The 23,907-nt window shown below is 41.6% G+C and overlaps 1 protein-coding gene across 10 annotated transcripts in view; it reads left to right on the top strand.

Annotated features, from left to right (window-relative positions):
* Positions 1 to 23,907, top strand: part of Sh3kbp1 (SH3 domain containing kinase binding protein 1) — a 317,007-nt gene that overhangs the window by 148,148 nt on the left and 144,952 nt on the right. For 6 of the 10 annotated variants that reach the window (XM_041642313.1, XM_041642312.1, XM_041642308.1 and 3 more), the window contains 4 exons: positions 3,726 to 3,829; positions 15,203 to 15,332; positions 15,855 to 15,911; positions 23,467 to 23,541. In XM_041642313.1, the coding sequence (XP_041498247.1) occupies positions 3,726 to 3,829; positions 15,203 to 15,332; positions 15,855 to 15,911; positions 23,467 to 23,541 (366 nt within the window). The remainder of the gene's footprint in view (positions 1 to 3,725; positions 3,830 to 15,202; positions 15,333 to 15,854; positions 15,912 to 23,466; positions 23,542 to 23,907) is intronic. The other 4 variants (XM_041642315.1, XM_041642309.1, XM_041642317.1 and 1 more) reach the window with 2 other exon arrangements.

Raw genomic sequence — 23,907 nt, 5'->3', positions numbered from 1 at the left:
CAGGGCCCGGCTGAGCTGTGATTTCTTTTTGATTCATCCTAAATGTTCTTAGGTACTATAAGGAATAATCTCCCTCCCCCAGTCATACTTCCTGAGAAACATCTGATTGCCACCTGTCTCTGTCAGCTGCTGTCTATCTCTGCACAGCTACATTGAGAGAAGCTCTGAGAAGCTGGCAGTTTCCAGTCAGGACAGTGTTGATTGCATATGAGACAAACCAGTCGAGCACACTGTAACACACACTTATTGATGCCTTTCTGCTTTTAAGAACAGGGTCTTGCCCTGTGTGATCCTCCTGCTTCACCTTCATCCTCTTGTGTGCCACCACACATGACATTAGTGGGTTTTTCTTGTCGTTGTTTTTAAAACACAGATGGGATCATACTGTTCATTCTATATTATAATATTTTTGACTAGTATACCTATGATTTAACTATTTGCCCTTCTCATAGGAGGACATTTAGAATGTTTCTGCTTTTTCACAGTTCTGAATAATTTAGCAAGTAGACATTTTGCACTTATCTTTCTATATTTGTGGTATTTATTTATTTATTTATTTATTTATTTGCTGCAAGCTATAGTCACTCGGGAGGAGGGACCTCAATTGAGGAATTGCAGTCATCAGATCGACCTGTTATGTTTGTGGGATAGTATTTGATAAATAATTGATACAAGATGACCCAGCCCACGTAGAGGGGTGCCACTCCTGGGTCCTGGGGTGTGTAAGAAAGGAGGCTGAATAAGTCAGTAAGCTTTGTACCTCCATGGCTTCTAGCTCACTTCCTGTCTTTACTGTCCTTGACTGTAACTGGTAAGATGTAATAAACCCTATTCTCCCCAAATGGCTTTCGGTCAGTATTTTATCACGGTAACAGAAAGCAAACTAAGACATTATTCTGAGTTACCTAGAATCTAACTTTTTTTTTTTTTGAGATGGTTTAACTGAGCCGAAGTGGGGTAATTCTAAATCTTAGCCTAACTCAATAAGTTTTGGTTTTGCTAATTAAATTCTATGCTCTTTATCCCCCTTTTTATTAAAGCAACTTTTAAAACTTGTTTGTTAGTTTCCTTATGCTCAACTATAACTTCTTAAAAGTAGAATTACAAATTTTAGATTTTTTTTTTTTCCTGAAAGAACTAGGCAGATGCTTTTGGTCTTTGCTGAGCTTCCTGACCTTAGCATCTTTTGTCCCTCTATAGAAATGGGGCCTCAGTGGTAGCCAGGCAACTCTTCCAGCAAGTCCTGCTGTAAATATCGTTATAAACTTTCTTCCCTTTGTGGATGATGTATATCCTCACTACCTGACAGGCCGCAGTATCCCTAAGCAGAGAATGATAATACTGCTGAACAGGACTAAGAGCTCTTTGTGAAGCCCTGGAGGGGCACAGAAGCCCTGACAGTCTCTTCATCCCCGAGGGAGTAGCAAGTATATAGTGCTTTCCAGAATTTTAGCAGATGGAAAAGGAGTAAAAGGTTGGGCTGGGTTGCAGGGGGGCAGTGGTCAGGCACTGGCAGGCATCAGTCGGAGCTGGCTTCCTTGGAGGAAGGGAGCATGGGAATTGGGCTCAGCTGAGGCAAAGTACCATATGACAAAGTGGGCCCTCACTAGTCACTGACCCAAGTAACAAGAGGACACTTGGCAATTGGCCTCATGAACACTGTGCCCACAAGGCTAGTTTAGATCACAATTTGTGAGGTCAGCAGATGCGCTTCTTTAGTTTGATGTGCATCCCTGGCCTGTAAGACATTCCAGTGAACATACTCCAAATGTTATGTTTATTGCTTTATTTTACCTAAAATTTCTTCCTTTGGGTTTCCTTGGAAACCACAATTTTGAAATCAGGAATTATAGATTCTTAACTAGTGAAACCTGTAGACCCTCTCATAGGATAAGATTACAAAGGAAACCAATCACATCAAAACATAGTTATCCAAATGTTACAGAAACATATGTAGTGAATGTTCTTCATTGATGTGTTAAACAGCAAGACCCCAGTATGCCCAGAAGTGATCGTGAGTGTAAATGAAATAGAAGTGATTGCCCGTGACATTGGGAAGAGACAGAAATCTTTAATAAATAAATAAATTAAAAAAAAAAAGATAACCACAGGTGTGAACTGAAAATGTCTGTCTGTGGAATAGGAAATAAATCTTCACTGGTGCTGTCAATATCCATGTGTGTTGCCTTTGTTCATAGGGAAAATAAGAAGCCACATTTTAGCCAGAAAGGATGGCAACATTTTCCCCTGTCTTAGTTGATTCCTTTATCAGTGCCAAGGATGGTTGTGTGTGTGCTTTGAAAGTGCTCCACTACTGAGCTGCATCCCTAGCCCCTATCCACTTTAGATTCCGCTGAATCATTTGTAAAAAATTTTAATTACGTTTATCCATACCTGTCCTGGTGTATGTGTACACCATTATACATGTGCAGAGGTCAGAGGTCAACTTGAATGAGTCTCTCCTTTCATCATGTAGTTCCTGGGCTTGGAACTCAGGTCCCTGGGCTTGGTGGTAAGCACCTTAACCCACCAAGCCATCTCATGGGCCTCAGACCTCCTCTCTCTGTTCAGAGACCCCAGTTCAGGATTTATGAGGTCCTCCTAGATCTCAGAGAATGAATTGTGAGGCTATAAACTTTTATTGGCGTCAAGAAAATTAATCAAAACTCAGCTTCCCTCCATTCCCCCACCCCGGACCTCACCTCTTTGTTCTGGTAGGTGCAAGTAGGGAATTCATGTTAAAAAGGAGTCAGCTCTTAAAATATTTTGACTACCCGTGGCAGAGATCTTTCTTTCCTCCAAGAGATGGCTATGTGGAATTTTCTGTCATTTTCTCAATCATTCTACCACAGTGGCCATTTGTTGGCACTTTAAAATCTGAGAAACTCCTGATTTGATTATGGTGGTTTCCTCTCAGCTTCTCTAAGACTGGGCAAGAGAAATGGATCAGAAATGAGGGTGCCGGGATTAAAGGTGTGTGCCACCACTTCCAGACTTCCTCCTTCCTTTTTACCTCTCATTCTCTCCCTATTTCCTCTTATTCTTCTCTCCTTTTCTTCTTAGTACACATTCTCTCATCTTATTACCCCCCTCGCACCATTAACCATAAATGTTTGGTGTCTGAGACATTCACTTGTCAGCATCAAAGATTGAAATCACCTTCAAAATATTAGAGGGCAGAGTATTGGGGAGAGGGGAGAAGTCTTGTTGGGTTATCAGGCCTGAGGTCTAGTGTGTTGAAAGGGTGACATTAGTAAGAGAAAGGCCAGGACACTTTCTCATTTACTTTGCACACTTGGGGGAAGTGCTCTTTGCCTTGCTAGCATCAGAAGTAGACCGTTCTTGTTTCTTTAGCAGATCACCTCAGCTTTCATATCAAATCAACAGCAACAAATAGAAAGGGCCACCATCTAAGGAAGTGTATCTAAGGCAACACTGTGCTCTAGTGGTCCGGGGTAGGCTTTTTGCCTTCTGTATCAATGGATCAGTTTCTCATGTCCATGGGCTTCTGACCCAGCAGCTTTTCAAAACACCAAGAAGCATTGCTCTGCTTTCTAGCTCCTCTCTAAGAGACCAGGGCTGCTATGCCTCTAGCCATGCCCCAGAAAGCACATTTGAGACAAATCGGCTTACTTTGCCTGCATGCCTAGGAAGCCTCTCTTTAAAACCTTAGTGTGGCCTGTGGGAGAAGAACCATATCTAAATATCTTGCTTTTCCTATCCAGGAGAGCGACGGAGACGCCGATGCCAGGTGGCGTTCAGCTACCTACCCCAGAATGATGACGAGCTGGAGCTGAAAGTTGGAGACATCATAGAGGTTGTAGGGGAGGTAAGCAAGTTGACACTGTTGCCTCATGGGGCTGTCAGCCCAACCTGTGCACCCAGTCATGAAGAGTCTTTGCTGCGCAGGTGCAGGCCCATTGGCCTTGGCAATGGATATTCAAACTCCAAGAGACTCTAGAGACCATCTAGTTGAGTCTCCAAGGCAAATTGGTTTTGGCCGGGGAATTCCTGTAGGGCAGATTGGGGTCATATGTGGGGCCATCTGAAGCCATTGCCCTTGTAAGATAACACTGAGACCCTTTGAAATTTCAGTGCTGTGTCGTCAGCGTTCCTGTCTTCTTTAGTTATTGATGGACCCTGAATGGATGGATCCACCTCTAGAGCAGGGGTTCAGTTTTCATTGTGGAGAACAATGGATTCAGAGAGAATGAAAGTGGCATGTGACATTTATTAGACCAAGTATGTGACAGGTATCAGAAATAAGGTTTTTGTTTTGCTTTGTTTTGTTCCTGGAACCCTGACTAGGGGTGGCAAGGGGATGAAGAAAGGATAAACTACAAAGACTCCTAGAAAATCTCAGATTCAGTGGACTGAGCTCTTTAATGGAGATGCATTCACCCCACCCCACCCCCAAAAAACAAAGAAAACCCAAAACTCCGTGTATTTGTTATACAGAATTGACCAGAAAAGCGGGTTATTGCATAGAGCTTAACAAGGAGGGGGGGAGTCATCACATACAGGTAGAGGAGGAGACAGGGATATTTATAGAACTGATCAAGAAGACAGGTTTAGCAAATCTCAGTGGGTGCAGTTTGTAGGGGAGCAGCCATCAGGCCTAAACATGGGACCTGGGGAAGAACGCTACAGTGGACATTTTCTGCACCCACTGTCAGCATTTGCCATCCACCAGAGAAGACTTTGTCATTTCTATGAGCCATAGCTAGGGAAGATTTTTTTTTTTACTTCCATGAGTCTGAGGCATTGGGATCTTTGATAGGGCCATGTTTATGGCAACACTACACGTTCACTCAGGACTTCATCGCTCCCTTTCTTTGTTGTTGTTCTGGTGGGAAACCCTAGGCCTCACATAGGAGCTCCGCTCCTAGCTCTGTGATGAGGTTCTTCACACCCACCCACTTTATCATCCTGATCACTTTATGGTGTAGATGAGCAAAGACCTTCAAGATATTCTGGCAGAGGCAGGGCTAAGGGGCAAGACGGGTCCATTGACTGGGGACACCCTCAGTCTCCTGTGCCATTTTCTCCTGAGTGTTTGATCCTATCTATCCAAAACGAGCCTTATGGTAAAATGTTCCTGGAGATACTGGGTGGGCTGCTTGGGCTCCTCTACTCCCTCAGGCTTTGAGCATCTTGTGCCTTGGACTTAGGACCTCATCATTCTGGTTCAACATTTGGCTCTCTGTATAAAAAGAATTAAGTTTTCTACTTGCTTGTATTTCCTGGACATCAGTTGACTTTACAGAAGCTCATGGTTTATAGAAAGTAGAGGAGTCTGGAAGTGAGCTGTCACGTGGGCAGAAGTGGGAGAACTGTGAGCAGAAGTCAGGTTTGAAGGCTCACTGACACCTAACCTGGCTTTAGCGCACCAGGAAGAGATCTGTAAGGTGGGAAGGCTGGCTCCGAGAGAGCGGTGAAAGAACAAAGGTTTGAGAAAGATGAGAGGGATGAGGAACTTGATGAAGATGGCCGACTTAGATTCCAAAGCCTATAGTGAGCAGTGCAGCAATGAAACGGAGACTTTGGGGTTATCTTTTCCAGAGAACAGATCACTTGCATCTCTGCTAGTCCGTTTGTTTTTATTGCAACCTGATAAGGATCACTCGAATTGCTTTTGTTTTCTCACTTGTCAAACAAATATATGTGTCTCTAGGGAAGCAGTTAATGGGGTTCCTAACGTGGCCCTGGGAGAATGTGCTTTAACTCCCGTTGTTTCTAAGTTTCAGATGATCTGTGCTAATATGTTACTGATGTCAGGCAGGGCACATAGGAAATATTTATTGAAATTACGTGAGTAAGAAATGGAGACTGAGCAGAACGTCGATTTTGCGATGGGCTTTGTGGGAGCCTAAGCAGTTTGGATGCTCACCTTACTAGACCTGGATGGAGGTGGGCGGTCCTTGGACTTCCCACAGGACAGGGAACCCTGATTGCTCTTCAGGGTGATGAGGGAGGGGGACTTGATTGGGGGAGGGGGAGGGAAATGGGAGGCAGTGGCGGGGAGGAGGCAGAAATCTTTAATAAATAAATAAATAAATTAATTAATTTAAAAAAAGAATGAAGCAAAAAAAGATGACTCCTATAGAAAAATTCTACAGTAAAAAATAGTTGTGACCAATAAAATGTTAAATTATTGGTGTATGATTTGAGGTAATTAAACAAAGAGAACAAAAAAGAGGAAAAATTACAGTAAGCTATAAAATATAGAAATCACATCTGAAAGCTTATTAAGGTGCCAGGTAAGGTGGTATATGCTTTAATCCCAGCACTCTAGAGGCAGAAGAAGCAGGATCTCTTGAGTTCAGACCAGCCGAGCTATATAATGAAACCCTATCTCAGAAAACAGACAAATAAAAAATATGAGGAAGCCGTTAGAACAGTGCCCGATGACACTTGGATTTGCCTTAAATACGAACCCCATAATGGAGAATAGTATTTTCATTTTTGTTGTTGGTTTGAGACAGGGATTCACTGGGTAGATCCAAGCTGGCTTTGAGCTTGGGTTCCTACTGCCTCAGTCTTCTGAGTGCTGGGTTTCGGGCATATAGTACCATGTCTGTCCCTGGAGAAAAAAAAATCAGCTATGTGAAAATATCCCACCTTGCTGTTTATTAAAGAAGTGTAAATTAAGAGAACAGTTAGTAGGCTTCAGCTGATTAAAATCAAAGAAAAATCTACTGGTCGGATGATTGGCAATGCCTAGGGTAACTGATGAGTTTGTTTAGCTGTATGATACTTACATGAAGGACTATCAATAGCTATAAAATATGAATAAAGTATGACTCTGATTTCATTTCTAAAAATTTATCTGCAGAAAATGGTTAACAAAAATGTACACAGAAAAAATGTGTTGGTTGTAGCATTGCTTGTAATAATGAAAAATAATCAAGAAAAGGAATTAAATTGTTTTATCTAACAAGAAGACATGAAGTCATTAAGAGGGTTCACACAGAGCCCTTTAAATATTAATTTATTATGATGTTTTGCATTATAATTATTGGTTATATTCTTCTTGGCTGAGAGTTTTCAATGGCAGAGACCTGGCTTTTATCTGTCTCTGTATTTGTGGTACCTGGAATAGTGCCTGAATCCTAATGTGTACCTTAATAAATGCTTGCTGAATAACTAAGTGAATAAATGGAACTCTAAAACAGCTTGTTGCAAAATAAACGGACAGATTCGAACAGAAAATTGCACACACTAGGATATAATCATGTGAAATAGATCTATATACATGTGATCCAAGATTGAAAATGGTCTTGTCAAAGAAGATGCTTTTTCCTTTACTGGCATAATGATGCTTTAAGAACACAATAAACATGATCGATACATTTCTAAGAAATACTATATACTTCTGCTTGTCAGCTGTGAGGGAAGGGGGCCATGGGTTGTCCCGAGGAGCAATTGCTGCACTTGGGACTAGACTCGCCTAAAGGACACAAGCCATTGGCCATCCCCTGCAATTCCAGATTCTGTTTTGCTCATTTCCAGCTGGATTCTAGGCTGCATTTGTAGTTTGCTTCACCAGGAAAAGGGAGAAAGAAAGCCACGGAGTCTGAAGGCTAACCTTTTAATCTATAATTTCAAAATTGTACCAAGACTTCTCTGCTGTTTCAGCTGATCTCCCAGGTGTTTTGTCATTAGCAGTGTATAAATATCTGTCCTTGAGAGACGAATGTTGTATATGTGCTTATGGGCAGTCTCTTCTCATCCCCTAGAGCAGCAGGTCTCAGCCTGTGGGTCCCAGCCCCTTTGAGGTCGCATATCAGATATCCTGCATATCAGATATTTACATCACGATTCATAACTGTAGCAAAATTACATGATGAGGTAACAACAAAATAATTTTATGCTTGAGGGTCACCACAACATGAGGAATTGGATTAAAGGGTCACAGCATTAGGAAGATACTAGGCCTGAAAAAAATATCCCAAGTAAACAAAATCCTTTAAGTCCTAGGGACAGATGAAGGTTAGGAAGCAATTAAAGCTTTGTGATACTGTTGAAACAAGCAATGTCTTAATGAACTACAACATATTGGAGCTGGAGAGGTAACTCAGTGGTCAAAGGTACTGGCTGCTCTTCCTTCCAGAGGACCTGGGTTCAATTTCCAGCATCTGCATGGTGTCTGACAATCATTCATAACTCCCGTCCCAGAGGATCCAGTGTCCTCTTCTGGCCCCCAGGGGCACTGGGCATGCACATAGTACATAGACATACAAGCAGACAAAACACCCATATGCATAAATAAATAAAATAAAACTGTGAGAGTACAGCATAATTGTATATATAAATATTATAATTGCCTCTTTATTGATTACTAGTATTAGAGTTGTTCACATAAAAATGCAACCTATTTTTTAGTCCCTGACATACAGCTCTTAGGATTTTGACTGTGTATGGTAGTTTTTAGAAAACAATTGAGTCACAGAATTTTAAAAATTATATATGTATCTTAATATCTAATACTAACTTAAAATATCACAATCTATGTTCATTTTCAACATTGTCATAATATAGGGTTAGGCCTACATCCAATATTTATTGTGTGTGTGTGTGTGTGTGTGTGTGTGTGTGTGTGTGTGTGTGTGTATCCAAGGATTTTTCCCTGAGTACTTGTTGCTGGTTTGAGTTCCTTGCTGTGGATCCCGTGTCTCTTTCTGATTTTGGACTTTTTAAAAAAGTGGATCAGTAACAATGTAAATGAAGCCATTACAGTACACTATCCTTCTGAAGTTCTGAGGCTCGCCATCCCCATTCTTTTCAGGTTGGCAGCTGTTCTTTTTTTTTTTCACCCTTCCAAATCCTTTCTTAGCACTGCCTTTCTCTTCACACACCTGTTTTTGCACTATGCAACCAAGCACACGCCCCTGGAAGGCCTAAAAGGTTTGGGAGGAAACAATCTTGGGCCCCTGGTAGGAGAAATAACAGTTCACTTGTCTGGCAGAAATTGACTACCAACCTGCAGCCCTCAGCCCTGGTGAAGAAAGACAGCAAGCAACCCCTGAGTGGACGAAGCGGAGGTTGTGCTGGAGCCTCCACCCCACTTCCACCTCTTGTCTGGAGAGCAGGCAGTTCAGCCATAGGAAAAGCCATCACCGAAACCTTGAATCAAGCTGGCAATGTGGAAGGAGAATGGCAAGCTGTAAATTCCTGGGTGGATGGATGTTTTTCCTTCGATTTTTAAATAAGTCATTATGAATACTCACTTGGGTCATTCTGGTACAGAGTGGAGAAGACAGAGAAATGCTAGTGGGGTTCTCATGACAGACAATACATATGGTGTGGGGACAGAGTTTCTGGGCGCAGACTCTGTGGTCCCTTGGAGTTTTCCCCTTTTGTTCTTGAAGACAGACTTGCAGCTTCTGTTTGGTTTGATTTTGTTTTGTTTTCCTATCTGTGTCATCTGGAGTCTAAAGAAGGAGTTTTCTTTTTTTTTTTTTCCTGTGTTAGCTGAGGCTGATCTGATATCTTCCGCAGTGGCAATGTGCGGAAATTTTTCTTTTCGTATGCTTTTTTGTGATTAATTCAGGAGACATCTCTCAGAACTCGCCGGTCAGGCCGGCTGGTGAATGAGGGCTGCAGACTCAGAATTAGAGCCTGCACTAGCTTTGCAGTTTGCAAAGATGCTAACTTGCATGCTCCAGAACTGTCTGCCTTCCTCTTCTTATGCCCATAGAAGGAGATCGGAGCCGCTCATCTTGAGCTAAGCAAGCTCTTGAAATGCTTTAAACCTTCGCTCAGCCAGATAAACCTCTGCGTGGGTGGATGGCTGCTTCCTCCTCCTTTCACTCTTGCTCAAGAGAAGTCAAGTTCAGTGTTCTCTTTCTCAGCACATATACTAAAATTTGGTGAAGTTCATTAAAAGCTAACTAGGCCAAATTGGTGGTGGCTCACATCTTTAATCCCAGCACTCTTGGGAGGCAGAGGCAAGCAGATCTCTGTGAGTTCAAGGCCAGCCTGATCTATAAAGCAAGTTCCAGGACAGCCAAGGCTGCTACCCAGAGAAACTGTGCTGTCTCCAAAACAAACAAACAAACAAAAATAAAACAAAACAAAAGCTGATAAGTTAATAGGCAATCCAAACATGCCCCCATTCCCCACCATTACTTAAGAAGCACTTCCATTTCTTATTTTAAAAGGCTACATATAATACAAAAATCCTGGTATTGAAGTTTGATCATCTAAATAACTCCAGCTGTTCTACAGTTGTCTCTGTTTAATTTAGTGGGGAACACATCTATTTTCCTAGTGGGTCCAGGTCCTGGAGCATTCATACTATGGGTAGGGATGCCATGTTTAGAAGAGACAGTAAGCTGAGTGTAGTGATGCATGTCTATAATTCCAACATCTGGGCGGAGGTAGGAGGATCAGTTATTTGAGGTCCTCATTAGCTACAGCAGTAAGTTTGAGGCCATCCTAAGCTAAATGAGACCCGATCTCAAGTAACAACAGCCTCAAGTGAAGAAAAGCAGTTATATTTGAATCATCAGCATGTAGTACAAGTCACAACTGAAAGTGAGTTCAGATATATTTATGGCAGACATGGATAACTATGAAACTTCCCAAATATTTAAATGCTTTCACCATGCAAGAGGCTGTATTTATAGAGACTCGGAGATTTATTGATCAGAATGTGCACACTGAAACAACCTCAGTAGTTGTGGAGAGCACCACAAGAAGCTACGAATCTAAAAGGGGTGACGGATGATGAACTTGACAAATGAGCAAGGAGGCGAAAGCAGGAAACCCACATGGGGGTGAAGAAGAGGCCACCCGTGCGCATGTGTTTGGGATGAGTGTGGAGTATATGAAGCAGATGCTGGGAATGCAATGAAAAGACACCAATGTAAAAGCTGGAGGAGGGCTGAAGAGATAGACGTTCATTCACGGAGGGGGGCAGTTTAAATAGCCCGTGGGAGTGGTCCTGACCTTCCCTGAGGAGGGACTATCATTTGGCAGGCTTTCTTGACCCTCCCTGCAGAGGGGTCACCATTTGGTGGGCATTCTTAGAGGTGGAGTTTGGACTAAGGTAACCCCCAGAGGAAGGGGCTTGAAATGGAGTTCTCTGCCCAGTATTCCAGAGATGGATGCCAGGGGGCTGGGATGAGGCCTCTGACTAAATATTTCAGACTTTTTGTATAAAGGGGTGTTAGGGAGCTGGGGTAATGCGTCTGACCAAACACTCACACAGGACTTGTTCAGAGAAGTATCCTGGAGAAAGCGTTTCACCTTTCCATTCCCAGGCATCTTCCCTGCTTCACAGATGTAGATGATGTCTGCACGGCTGGCTGGTGGCTGGGAGTTGAAATTGACTCTGCTGTTTCCTCAGCTTCCAATAGGGATACGATAGAGAAATTACTTCCTTAAGCCTGGAACCTATATAAAGGCTATTCCTTGTAAAGACATGGAAGTTGTGCTGGAATGGAAACTGTCTGTACGCAGCCTTTTCCAAACAGCACTACTTGGAAACTGCCTTGTCCCAGCTATGAGCCATTAGTAGGGTTTGCTTTAGGGGCAATCATGGGGCCGTAAGTAAGTCACTTTGGTCACAGAAAGGCACAGCTAGGGTTTGTTTTCAGCCTAATTCCAGAAGCTCACAGAAGACTGATGATGAGCTGGGATTGGGTGGGCATGGGGATAAGGTGGGCTTCTACTCCCTCTCTTATTGTGGGCAGAAGCTGTGAACCTTTGGTACCAGATTTAGTCTATACTTTATTGCTAGGGTACACAGTTCTTTTTCGGTGTTCAAAAACAGAAGCATCAATACGGGATATCTTGATTTCTAAGCAGAAGGTATGCAAGCTGTGCAGGTTCTCCTCTTTTGTTCCAGAAATTTCTCCAGGATGTGTGTGTGTGTGTGTGTGTGTGTGTGTGTGTGTGTGTGTGTGTGTTAGAGAGAGAGTACACATGTGTGTGCCCGAGTTGCCAGATGTATCTTCCTTAATCACTTTTCTACCTTATTTTTTGAGAGTCTCATTGAACCCAGAGCTCAGCAGTTCAGCTAGTGAGGCTGGTCAGCAAAACCCAAAGATCCTCTTATCCCTGCCTCCCCAGTTCTTGGGCTGCAGGTGTGCACAGCTACATTTTGATTTTATGTGAGTCCTCTGTTTCCATGGCAAGCACTTCAAGTCTGGCTCCATCTCTCAAGCTCTAGGATGAGATCTTTGTCTGTTTTGTTCACCAATGAATATATCCCAACATCATAAGGCAGTACAGGATAATGGTTTAGTAAACATTGACATCATTGGAATGGCCACACATGGTTGGTATTGCAGGACCTAATTCAGAAGAGCAGTAACAAAATAAGGATCTCTTGTTCCCTTTTGCCTCCCCCAGTGCCTGCCCCCCAAAAAAAACCTTTTGGGGAAGCAATCAGGACTTGATAGAATTTCTTTTCATGATTTGCCTGGCATGAATCCATTGGTACTGTGTTTGCTAGGGGGAAACCATTGTTCTGGGCTGGGCTTCAGTGCCCTTGTCTTTTTGTAGGAAATTGAACCAAATCTCAGAAGAGAGCTAGTTTGAAAATAAGGATCATTTTTCTCCTATCTCCAGGCTTAATCTTGAGACCAAAGCAGCAGACTATAGGAAGAAATTGTATTACACACTTCTCAGTGGTTCTGGTACCAGGCTTTCCCACAGGAAGGGCTCAGGGTCACAAAGAAACACCCCTTGTGCCCAAGGAAGCTGCAATCGGAAGAGTATCCCCCAGGTGGTGAGCGATGGTTTTATTGTCAACACTTCTACTCACTGTGTGGCTAATGATATACCTCTGCTGCTTTCCCACAGGCCTCTCAGGCTGTGCAATGACAGGGATACTAGCATCTGGGGTGTGGCAGGGCGAAGATACCTTTGTTTTCCCAGTAGGCAGCTGCTGATCCTACACGTCAGGAGTGTTTTCCTGGTGTCTCACACTAGAGCTGCTTAGTAGGAATGGGAATATTTCAGACATCATCAAACTGAATAGATATGGAGTTGGTCCAGCTCCCTTTGCAGCCTGGGATTGTGCCACTCAGTCGTGAGTCCTGCCCTGGGTTTTTTCTTGCCCTGTGATTCCTGAGAGGAAAGGGGCTATTTTATGGTTCTTTATTTAGAGCTAGCACAAGGACCCCATGCTACAAATCCTGTGACTATTGATATGCAGACTCACAATGAATCCTTCCAACCATCTTAATCCTATCAAAACCCTCTTGAAGGAATAATACACACCAACTGAGTTGGCATAGAAACATAGACATGCTAGTCGGTGGAAATTGTGTTAAATGCAGTGAACTGATTCTGAATAATCATCAGGACAGCCATACATGGATGCTGTTGTGTGCATTCTTCCCTTAAGATTCTGTGGCCATGCAAATGTGCCTCCTACTCTACAAATCTCAATGCTTTTCTAGCGAGCGTCCTGAATGTACTGCTTCCGTTTTCTCCATTCCCTCTTCATTAGCTTCTTTCTCCCTTCTGGAATGCCCTGAACATATCTCCCCTAATTGTAGCGACTGTTTCTAATTTCTTAAAGGCCTACCTTAATTTTGATTTATCTTTTCTCAAATTTGTCTTCTACCACCCCAGCTCTAGGTGAGCTCATCTTCATGTAACAAGTTTGATTTGCCCCGAGTCACGGTCTCTTTCTCATCTATTTATCCTGGATTGCTAGCCTTAGTCTTTAGTCACACCTTCCTATTTTGGTAGATTGTCACCTCCTTCAGCAAAAAATAGGTACTTATCATCTATGATTCTGTGCCCCCAGATTCTAGCATAGGACCATAATGCACACACCTCTAACAGAGACAAAGGTCATGCTTAATTAAATATGCTGCTTGAGATGTGTTAACCAGCTCTGTTAGGCAGATGGAGAAGAGGGTTTATTTTGGCAGGAGAAAAAGGAATGAGTTCATACAGCTAAGTTTCAGGATAGAATTTGAACTGGGCTTTGAGTTTTAATTTTCTTTATTATTTGTTTGAATTATTTAAGTTCTTAAGTTGCGTTTGGCTTGCATTGGTAATATATGCCTATAGAAAAGATCCTAAAGTCTCTAGCTCCTTTTTCTATCACCCCACTTCTTATTGGTAGTGTAATACTTGCTTGTTCTAAGAATGACCTTAGTTTTCCTCCAAGAAGCTAACCAAATATTCGGACATCTCAAATTCTTCCAACAGTTTTTCTTTCACTTGCCCTTAGCTCATTGATCAAGACCAGTTCATACCTCAAAACGGAACCTGTCTTGTGTGTTCTCACTGCTTTTCCGGTCTAGCTCCTACAGTAAAACTGAAACCTTACTGCCCTCTGGTACTCCGGTTCTCCCCACATCCCAGGAGGAACCCATAGAAAATCTTTCTACCTTCCAAGTCCTTACCTCCGAGGTGTTTTTTGTAATTACATTTTTAAAATTTAATTGAAAATAGAGGTTTTTTTTTCTCTCAACTGTCTAGTTTTGGTTCTCTTGAAAAACCTTCCACCCTCCCTCTCTTCTCTTCTTCATCTTCCTCCTCCACTCATTGCTCCTCTTCTTCCTCCTTTCTGCTGTTTGTTTGGCATACTGAGAGTAGAAATTAGGCCTCGTGGACACTAGGCAAGTATTTGCCTAAGGAGCCACATTCCCAGCCATTTGATATAGCTGTGTAACCCAGGTTGCTGTCACGGGTGCTATTGTCTTGTTTGCTGTATCATCTGAGTGATGGAATTACAGATGTATGCCACCATGCCTGGTTATATTTACAGGTGTTTTTTATTAGTGGTTTTCATAAAACAAAACACATAAAATTACAAAGCAAACTATAGTGAAGTACACATCAAATAAAAGTAAATTTTGATATAGAAATATATGTGATGCCTTCATAATACAGTGAATAACAAATGCCACCTAGCAGGTATGATTTGTACCATTTTAAAGTAGCACAAATAATTTTTTGAGGTACTCACAGCATCTATGATGTGATAGGAAAATATGCATGAGTTATTTCATGATGAGTCACAGGTCCTTCTAATACTGGTATGTTACCTATTTTAATAACCAAAGGAAATGCCAAACTTCAGTTCGAAGTTGACGAAAATGAAGTGTTACATTTTCCCACTTACATTCGGTTCCAGGCTAACGCCCTTATCTGTCTGCATAAGGGCCATGTGACCTACTTTCTGTTTCTAACTTGATCTCGGACCTCTCTTCTCTTTGCCTCCACACAGGTAGAGGAAGGATGGTGGGAAGGTGTACTTAACGGCAAGACTGGAATGTTTCCTTCCAACTTCATCAAGGAGCTGCCGGGGGAGTCGGATGAGCTTGGCATTTCCCAGGATGAGCAGCTGTCCAAGTCAAGTAAGGAAGTCTACTGAACAGGAGAGGGGGAGACCACGAGGCTCTGGCCTAGCCTCCCTTATGAACGATTGTTCTGTGCCAGAGGCCTGTGACAAAAGCTTGTGGGTATTTTGTTGGCTAGAGTACCCTGCCCACTGTGATTTAGTAATCTTATCACCGTATAGATGTGATCTATGGCTATAGGTTCTATATATCTCTGGATAAGTGAGTGCCAGTCCTCACCCATGGTAGTACTGGCTCATGGGTGGTACATGTTGCTGTGCCTCCCCGTACTTCTAGAATGTCATTGAGTTTGTAATTATCTTTTAATGAGATGAGATGATCAGTATTCCCTAGTATCTTCTGATGAACTTGCGGGAAATACAGCAAAATTATTAGTGCCAAGGTACTGTGTTCAAGATAAATGCATGCCAGCTCCATTGAATATATGACAAGATAGTCAAGAGGCCAGGCCTCACCTTGAATGAGAAAGTGGTTCCTTTTGCAATGGTGAGAACAAACTTCAGGTGTGTTTTTCTCCAGGGCCTGAAGGTTTCCTTCCAGCCTCTCTGCTACCCTTTCCAGCTCATGGAGCAAAAGGTCAGGACCGGGAAGCTTTGTTCTCCCAGTCACTAACCCAACTTTCCATGTGGGTGTCTGTGTCTATCTTGTGCCATGTTGAGCTGAGGTCATGGGCATGAATGTTGTAGGAGACTGACCTGTGTCATAGTGGTGTGATGCTACTTGCTGTCTTTCCTTCCTGAAAAGAGGAGGACAATCCAGTCTTAGCAAAACAATTCTGAAATATTGTCTCTTTCCATTTGGAAAATTGTTATTTAGATAGTATTCTTCTGTTGCCTTGGTGTTCCTTTATTCACCCAGCAGTATAGATGGACAAAGGTTTGATTCAGAAGTTGAAGCTATCTCCAGAAAAGTACTTAGGTGACCGTTTTTGCTTGGTGTCTCAGCAATGGCTCTGGGTCATAAAGCCTGCCACACATAGAAGCAACTGTACTGGCTGGTTGACCCAGTGGCTGTAGCAGGACCCTTCCCTTCCACTTCCAAAATTCAAGAACCCTCCTGCTCCAGACTTCATTCTATCCTTGAGTCTAGATTATGGAGGATTGGTATGGCTATTGAAGTATTTGGTAACTTTTCACCTGTGAGCTGGGCCTTGTGGTTTTCCACTACTGTGGCTAGCTAAATAAGTAGAACAGTGAGAGTTTATTTTGCCCCCTCCCCTGAGTCCACAGTAGAATTTTAGCTGCTCTGGAACACTCTTTTGTTCATTAGAATAGAATCATGCCTGGTAACTAGGTTCCACATTAACAATGCTGTATCTCTGGAATATTGTAGATTAAATATGCTTTTTGGGGAGGTCAAGATCAGGTTATTACAATTTTACTTCCATGAAGAAATGAAGTCTAAGTTCCAACAGCAATATTATATATGAACCACCTCACATATGAAGGTCCTCAGTAAATGATAGGACTCACTATTAGGATAGACTTGGGACATGACCAGTTAGTGTTTTGCTACTTGTTTTCTCTTTGCTACCATAGCCACTGTAGCATTTTGACTGCATTTAAAAAGTACCTTGTAACTCTTTTACTGATACAGAGATGGAGATTTGGGGACCACCTCACCGGGAAGTCTTTACGTCTTCACATCATACCATCTTAGCTATATATTCTCACAAGTGAAGAGTTTCAGGGAATACACCCCATAGATTTTGGAACTATTGAAACAAACTGTACCCCAAAATGCATCCCAGGTCATTACCATGGAAAGGTGACTGTAGTGAACTCCCCCCTCAAAGCGTGCAGTGCTGGAATTCTTGGTACTTGAGGTTTTGGCTGAATGGAATGATCTCAATCATTTGGCTGTCTTTTACCTACCTGGAGCATCAACTCAATTACTAGCCTTCTGTTTCAGAACAAGGGAAGTCTAGTGGTGTCTGTGGCCATGTTCAGTCCAGCTGTCTATTGCTCAAGGGATTCGAGGTCCCTAGAGAAGCTAACAAGGATGGATGGTTCTAATAAAAAACAAAACAATATTTACTGTAATCTTCCTATGTATACAGTTCAGCAAATCAGTTCCCATATCTCTGTCTGCCTGTCTGTATCTATCTATCCCTTTTTGTCTTCTCCTTTATTTCCTTTTTTATTCTTCATTAATCAAATCTCTTTTGAGCTCCTATAGTTACTAAGGCGTTTGTTGATGCCTTGAAGAGTCAGAGACAAATAAGATGCAGATAGGGACATTTCCCTCAGTCAAGTCACCTTGCAGAAAGGAGACACATATATTCCCAGAAGCTCAGGAAAGTCCCCTAGGAGCTGCCATTTGAGGAAGAATGGGGCACAAAGGCAGAGAGGCCAGTCTTTAGGTGACATTTTCTTTGGGCCCTCAACTAGCTCTCAAATCATGACACAGAGACTAATTAGCTTAAGCTTATTTCTAGCTAGCCTTTTTTTAAAATCTAAATTAATCCATTTTTATTAATCTGTGTGCTGCCCCGAGGCTCATTTACCTCATCTACATCATCCTGCTTTCCTGTTTCCTCCACGTCTGGTTGACTGGTCCCTCTGTTGCCTAGCTATTGGCAATTCAGTTCTTTATGAGACCAATCAGGTGCCTTAGGCAGGCAAGGTAAAACAGCAATACATCTTTACATAGTTAAACAAATGTAGCATAAATAAAAGCAATATATCTTTACATAAAGAAAGGCAACACATCTTTACATAGTTCAACCAATTTTCTATTCCATAACACCAGTATCATGGTGATGTAGGTTGTAGTGACCAAAAAGGGATTCATAGAAGAATAGATGTGAGAATAGTGTCTTTGTTGCTCTGTGTTGTGGTAGGGTTTTCAGTACTTGTCCATACTCATGATTTGCTTCATCATAAAATTGTGCTAAAATGTATATCTAACCAGACCACATTGCTGCAGAGAATATTTCTATTGGTGGGATTTATCCAAATAGACCTTTGATTTTAGAGTGGTCTGCTTATTCTCTCCCTACCCCATTCGCCAGAGAATAGTGTTAGGACGTTGGATATATTTTACTTTTTTTGAAAAAAAAACTTTATTGTTTTGAAGTAATTCATAGGAATTTCTAAAAAATAAACATGAACTTTATGGGGAGGACCCATGTATACTTCACCACATTCCCCCAGTGATTACATTGCCTATAATTATAGTAAATGCATATTTGATTTTGTCCTATAATTGATAATACAAAATGTAGTTAGTGTACACATAACGTCTAGTTTTTTTTTGTGTTTTATGAGCCAAAATGTACTTTATCAGAGTCTTTGTTTGGTCAACCCACTTAATAATCTTTGTAAATGGCAATCCATTTTTCTATAATCCTTGCTTAATTACATGACTGTGCAGCTAAGTTAAATCCTAATCTTTGTACCGTATTTGTAATTTTTAGAGATTACAATGATATCACATAAATATTCTTTTAAGTGCTGACAGGTATTAGGATGAGGGCTAAAATCTGTATCCTGATATGGAGAGAGCATTGTGTACAATATGTTCTTGTACATCTTTGCTTCACTCATTCCTTTGAATGTATGCATTCTTATTTGTATACTTTGCAAATAATATCTGAAGTTATGAGTTTTGTATATTAATAAATGACTCTGACAGAGGAAACATTGGCATTGTCCTTATAATGAAGCAATGCCATTGACTATGTGCCACATGGTTGGTGTTTAATGCATTCTTAATTAGCCTATTATTACTTCAGGAAAGCATTTTATCTTGAATGACAGGTAAAAATTTCTACAACTTGCTTCTCATACAATTTTACATATATCATTTGATTCATAACTCCTATTCAGGATAATTTGTTCTGCCAAGGACAGTTTTAATAGTCATATGGGTTGGTCCATAGTTGAGTAGTAGCAGAACTTTTTGCATATTTAAATTTGAAAACATTTTTTTTTACCATACTTGGAGCTTGTAACACTTTAAATGTATTTTTTCAAAAAGATTTTTAAAAAATCCTTAGTTATCAATGATTTTAAACATAGGTAAAATATGAATAATGCAAAAAGTTCCTTTGTACCTGTTGGTCAGTTGATCAGTTCTCAGCCTATGGCTAATTTGTTGACATTATGTCCCTACACATTCCTGCTCTATTTTATCTTAAAGAAACTCCTTGACATTAGATAATTCCACCCATAAATATTTTAATATTTATCAATAAAAGGGTTTCTTAAAGTACCATTACTACATGCACACAAAATTGCAGCGATTCCTTAAATAATTCAACATGTACTCCATGTTCACTATCCTCTAATAACCTTTTTTGTATGGAATTTGTTGACATGAATCTGGATCCAAATAAGGCACATACACAGTGATGGGTTGACATGTTTTAAATTTCTCTGAATCTGTCACTTTCTCCGTCATAGGTCCTCCTTCTGTACAATCTATTTCTAAAGCAGCTGAGCTCTTTGTCCATTAGTTCCTCATTGTCTGGCTTGTGATAGTTTCATTTCTCTTTTGTTATTCAAGAGATTGATCATTAGATCTAGGGATGAGTAGATTAAGATTGTGTGTGTATGTGTTTCACATTTTCTTAGGTGGTCCTTGATGCTCTACTAGGAGGGTCATGAGGTCCAGTCTTCCTTTTGGTCTCAGCTGTCATTGATTATCAGTAAGAAGTGATCAGACAGGGCTTACAGAGTGGAACCCAACAAACATTTTTTTTAACGACTGAAATGGACTTTCTCACATCACATAAATAAACACACAGAAAAGGCTTTTAGTAAATTCCGTTGTTCTGAAACAGAACATAGAAACCTATGCCTCAAGAGTGCAAAGTCCTAAGATAGCAGGTGTGGTCATTCATGGTGTGCTTCTTTGGCCTGGTACCAGATGACAACACGTATGTACAAAGTAATTCCACTTCAGCTGTGGCCTGGCTTGAGTTAGGAGACCAGAATGGCATGCCAGCTTCCTGCACATATTCTGCCATCAGCTCCACCACACAAGCAGGTCAACTTCTCACCCAGTAGCTGGTGAATTTCAAACCTGACTAAAGCTGAGGTCATTCTTACCCCAATCATACATGTTGATTAAATTGTCTTTTTATCTATAATTGTGCATTTGCTCCCACTGACTAAATAGAGTGAAATAGAGCTAATTGGCAAATATTATAATCACACATTTTCCTGGCTCTGGGATTTATTTGGACTTAGTGACCAAAAAAAAAATTACATGTGATTATGATCCAATTTCAATTTATATTTTGCCTTATATTTAAAATATATGTGAATTTTCCATTTTAACAGTTTTGATACTACTTAATTTCAAATAATTGTTTTAAAACTATAATTACTTTTTAAAAGACCTTGGGCCGGAGATGTAACTGAGTTTTTAGAATGTTTGCCAAGCATGCACAAAACCCTGGATTTGATCCCTAGTACCTGAATAAGCTAGGCATGTTGGCACAAAATTATAATCCCAGTGTTTGGGGAAGGTGAGTGCAGGAGTATCATAATTTCAAGGTCGTCCTTAGCTACATAGATAGTTTAAGGCCAGCCTGAAATACGTGAGCCCACCCCTTAAAAAAACTATCCTATAGCTATAGGAACATTGTCAATTGTTTCCCATATTCTGAGAGATAGAATTTTTGGGATTAAAGGCATTTTCACCAGACACTTATCATTTTTAGTATTTAGTGATATTGGGTTTGGGTTTGTGTTCTATTGGCAATGAATAGCAGTTAACCAGTAGATAAAATGGAGTTTCAGGAAGAGTTAGGTGCTGACATACACATAGAGTTTTGTGTCTGAATTTTAAAACTCTTCCCTTCTATAGTTTTTGCTGCCTTCAAGAACTGATATCTAAGTCAATATGGTGACTCACGCCTTTAATCCCATACTAGAGAGGCAAACACAGGTGGATCTCTGTGAGTTTGAGGCCAGCCTGGTCTACAGAGTGAGTTTCAGGACAACCAAGGCTACACAGAGTAACCCTGCCTATAAAAGCAACAACAAAAAACCCTTATATTTAATGGTCTTAGTAAAATATTCCCCCCAGCAAGATAAACATTGCTCATATGCATAAGCTTTCTGATTGCCTGTCTCTTTCGCTCCTGACTCAAGTAAGAGCACCTATGCATCCTTCCCCTAGCCTAGCCCAGGTTACCTCTCTGATTGCCTTGCTGCTGGTGGGCAGGGGGACTTTGCAGAGTGGCCTGAGTGACAGTGCACACAGCAGGACGATGGCCTGTCAGCCACTGGGATTTTCAGCTCCTCCGGCAGAGCACATGCAAGCCCGGCTGGACTCAGGAGCATCACTGGAATGTTGACTTTTTTCTCTTATTCCTCCTCCTTGCTGCCACTGCGAAGACTGCAGCTATTTATTTGTAGAAGGCCTGTTCTCACACCAGCAGCTGCGCTTTAGGAGTAATGGTGACCTCCTGGAAGTTAAGTCGGGGAAAATTTGTTCAAATAAAACTTAGCTGCTAACTTGCTCTGCTTTTGGCATGGAGCTCCTCAAGAAGCATGTTTGCAAAACTCTGTTGCTTCCCTAGATTGTTCTTCTGTAGACAGTGATTATTTTTTTGAGACATGACATCACTTTGCATCTCAAGGCCCGGAACTCTATATGTAGCCGGAGCTTTTCTCCAAGGACCCTCCTGCCTCAGCTTCCTGGGCAGCTGAGGTTGCTTATGCATACCTTATTCTTGGGCCCACACATAGGTAGTGACTTGAATGCCTAACTTCTGACTCGAATCGGCTGCAGCACATATGACCCAAAGGGCAGATTTCCAAACCAGGGCATATTACCATTTCTGTAACACATGGGAATGACAATCTATTTAGAGCATTCTGACTATTTATAATTGGTGTCATCAATTGAGAGTGACAAGGCCTAGCAACTGACCCTGTCAGGGGGTCCTTTTCTGACAGCGGAGTCTGTAAGGCGTGAGAGAAGCTTCTCTCTGCCCTTTCAGTTACACTCCCTGTTACGCTTTGCCTATGCTTCGCACTTCTCAACTTACTCTGAGAGTATAAGCCTGCCTCCCTGTTTGAGCTATAACAGAACTTTTCTTTTAATAATACATTTATTAATTGGGATTACTCTTCAAATCATCTTACCATCTTGTGATATTCTCTGTGTTGTGTGTGTGTGTGTGTGTGTGTGTGTGTGTGTGTGTGTGTTGGGAAGGTGGGTGGATATGTGTATACTTAAATTGGAGCAATATATGCATCTGTGCTCTTATGATCCAGTGATAGTTGGGCTTTAGCTATGTGTTCAGTCCTATGATATTGTATCAAAAATTATGATATTTGATGCTGGATGAGTCCTATGTCGTCAGTGCTTAAGTACAGACTCATTATTGACACAGCAAAACCTCAATTAAGATGTCTCAAGAAATAGGGTTTCTCTGATATTCTTGATGCTAAACCGAAACATCCCCTCATGTTGGTAGGGGTGCCACTATTGGTTTCAAATCTCACCAGTAAAATGTCCCCTGTAGTTTGTTAATATCTGGTCTCTCTTGAAGGTGCTGAGAAGTGACAAATCTTCTATTTCCTCATGTTATGATGCTGGGATCCAACCTAGTGCCTTATGTGTGCTTAGCGAATAATCTGCTACTGAGCCACACCCCTACCCAACAAATTTTCCGAGGATTCTGTGCCTTGTTTAGAATACTGGGGCTTGAATATCAGCTTTTACCATGTGGGGCTCCGGGTATAAAAGACAGAGGCAGAAAGGCCAGCTCTGTTTTATGTAGGTCATACTCTCCAAAGAGAAGAGTGCGCTTGCCCACTGAGTTAATGGGATAATCCTGGGAATTGGATTCTCTCTGATTAATTGAGGTTTTCCTATTCTTAAATTAAAATATGAAATGACTTCCAAGTTTTAACTGGGCACAACATACATGCCGGTCATTTTAGAGGCAAGCCCCAAATCTGGTTATTTCTTGCCATTGTGATCACTTGGGGACTTTGGGCTCATTCTGTAACATTCTGAAACTCTGCCTAATGGTCTTTAATTAATTGCATGGATGAAGGCAAGTTCAGTTAAAGACTCTTCTTTTTCCTTCTTTTGCTATCATTTGCTCCCCTCTGCCCCCTGTCTTGTTTTTCTCTCCCCCTTCTCTTCTCTCATTCACTGTCAGGAAAGACTACCTTTGAAGGGACAATTCTGTATCGTGCTGCACCGGGAAAGACGGAGGGCCACAGACGCTTTTACAGTGAGTGACCTTAAGCAGGAGGCAATCAAGATAAGATCGGAGCACCTGTGGCTTTTGATGCAGCTGCGCTTTTCCTGAGCCGCCCACGCTTATGCCCAGTGTCTGCGAATTTCTTAGCCAAGGATATGGGCTTATTTGCCTGCAATAAGTGGCATTTCCTTGGTGTGGGCTACAAGAGCATTCTCCCCACCAATCCTGGCGCTGTCTTGTTCGCTTTCTGCCTTTCTCATGTGTATGACATATGTGCATGAACCGTGCCTGCAGAGAATGAAGCAGTAGCTTTTGTCATGGCAGTGGAAATTGGCTTCTGGTGGAGACATCAAACTCACCTAGCTACTGCTTTTTCCAAATGGGTCATTCGTCATT

Source organism: Microtus oregoni, unplaced genomic scaffold (genome assembly GCF_018167655.1).
Source record: "Microtus oregoni isolate MIOR12 unplaced genomic scaffold, Mior012 000074F_000, whole genome shotgun sequence".
NCBI classification, from domain to species: domain Eukaryota; kingdom Metazoa; phylum Chordata; class Mammalia; order Rodentia; family Cricetidae; genus Microtus; species Microtus oregoni.
The sequence above is the reverse complement of the archived record's forward strand: the minus strand, read 5'-3'. Positions and strand labels throughout refer to the sequence as shown.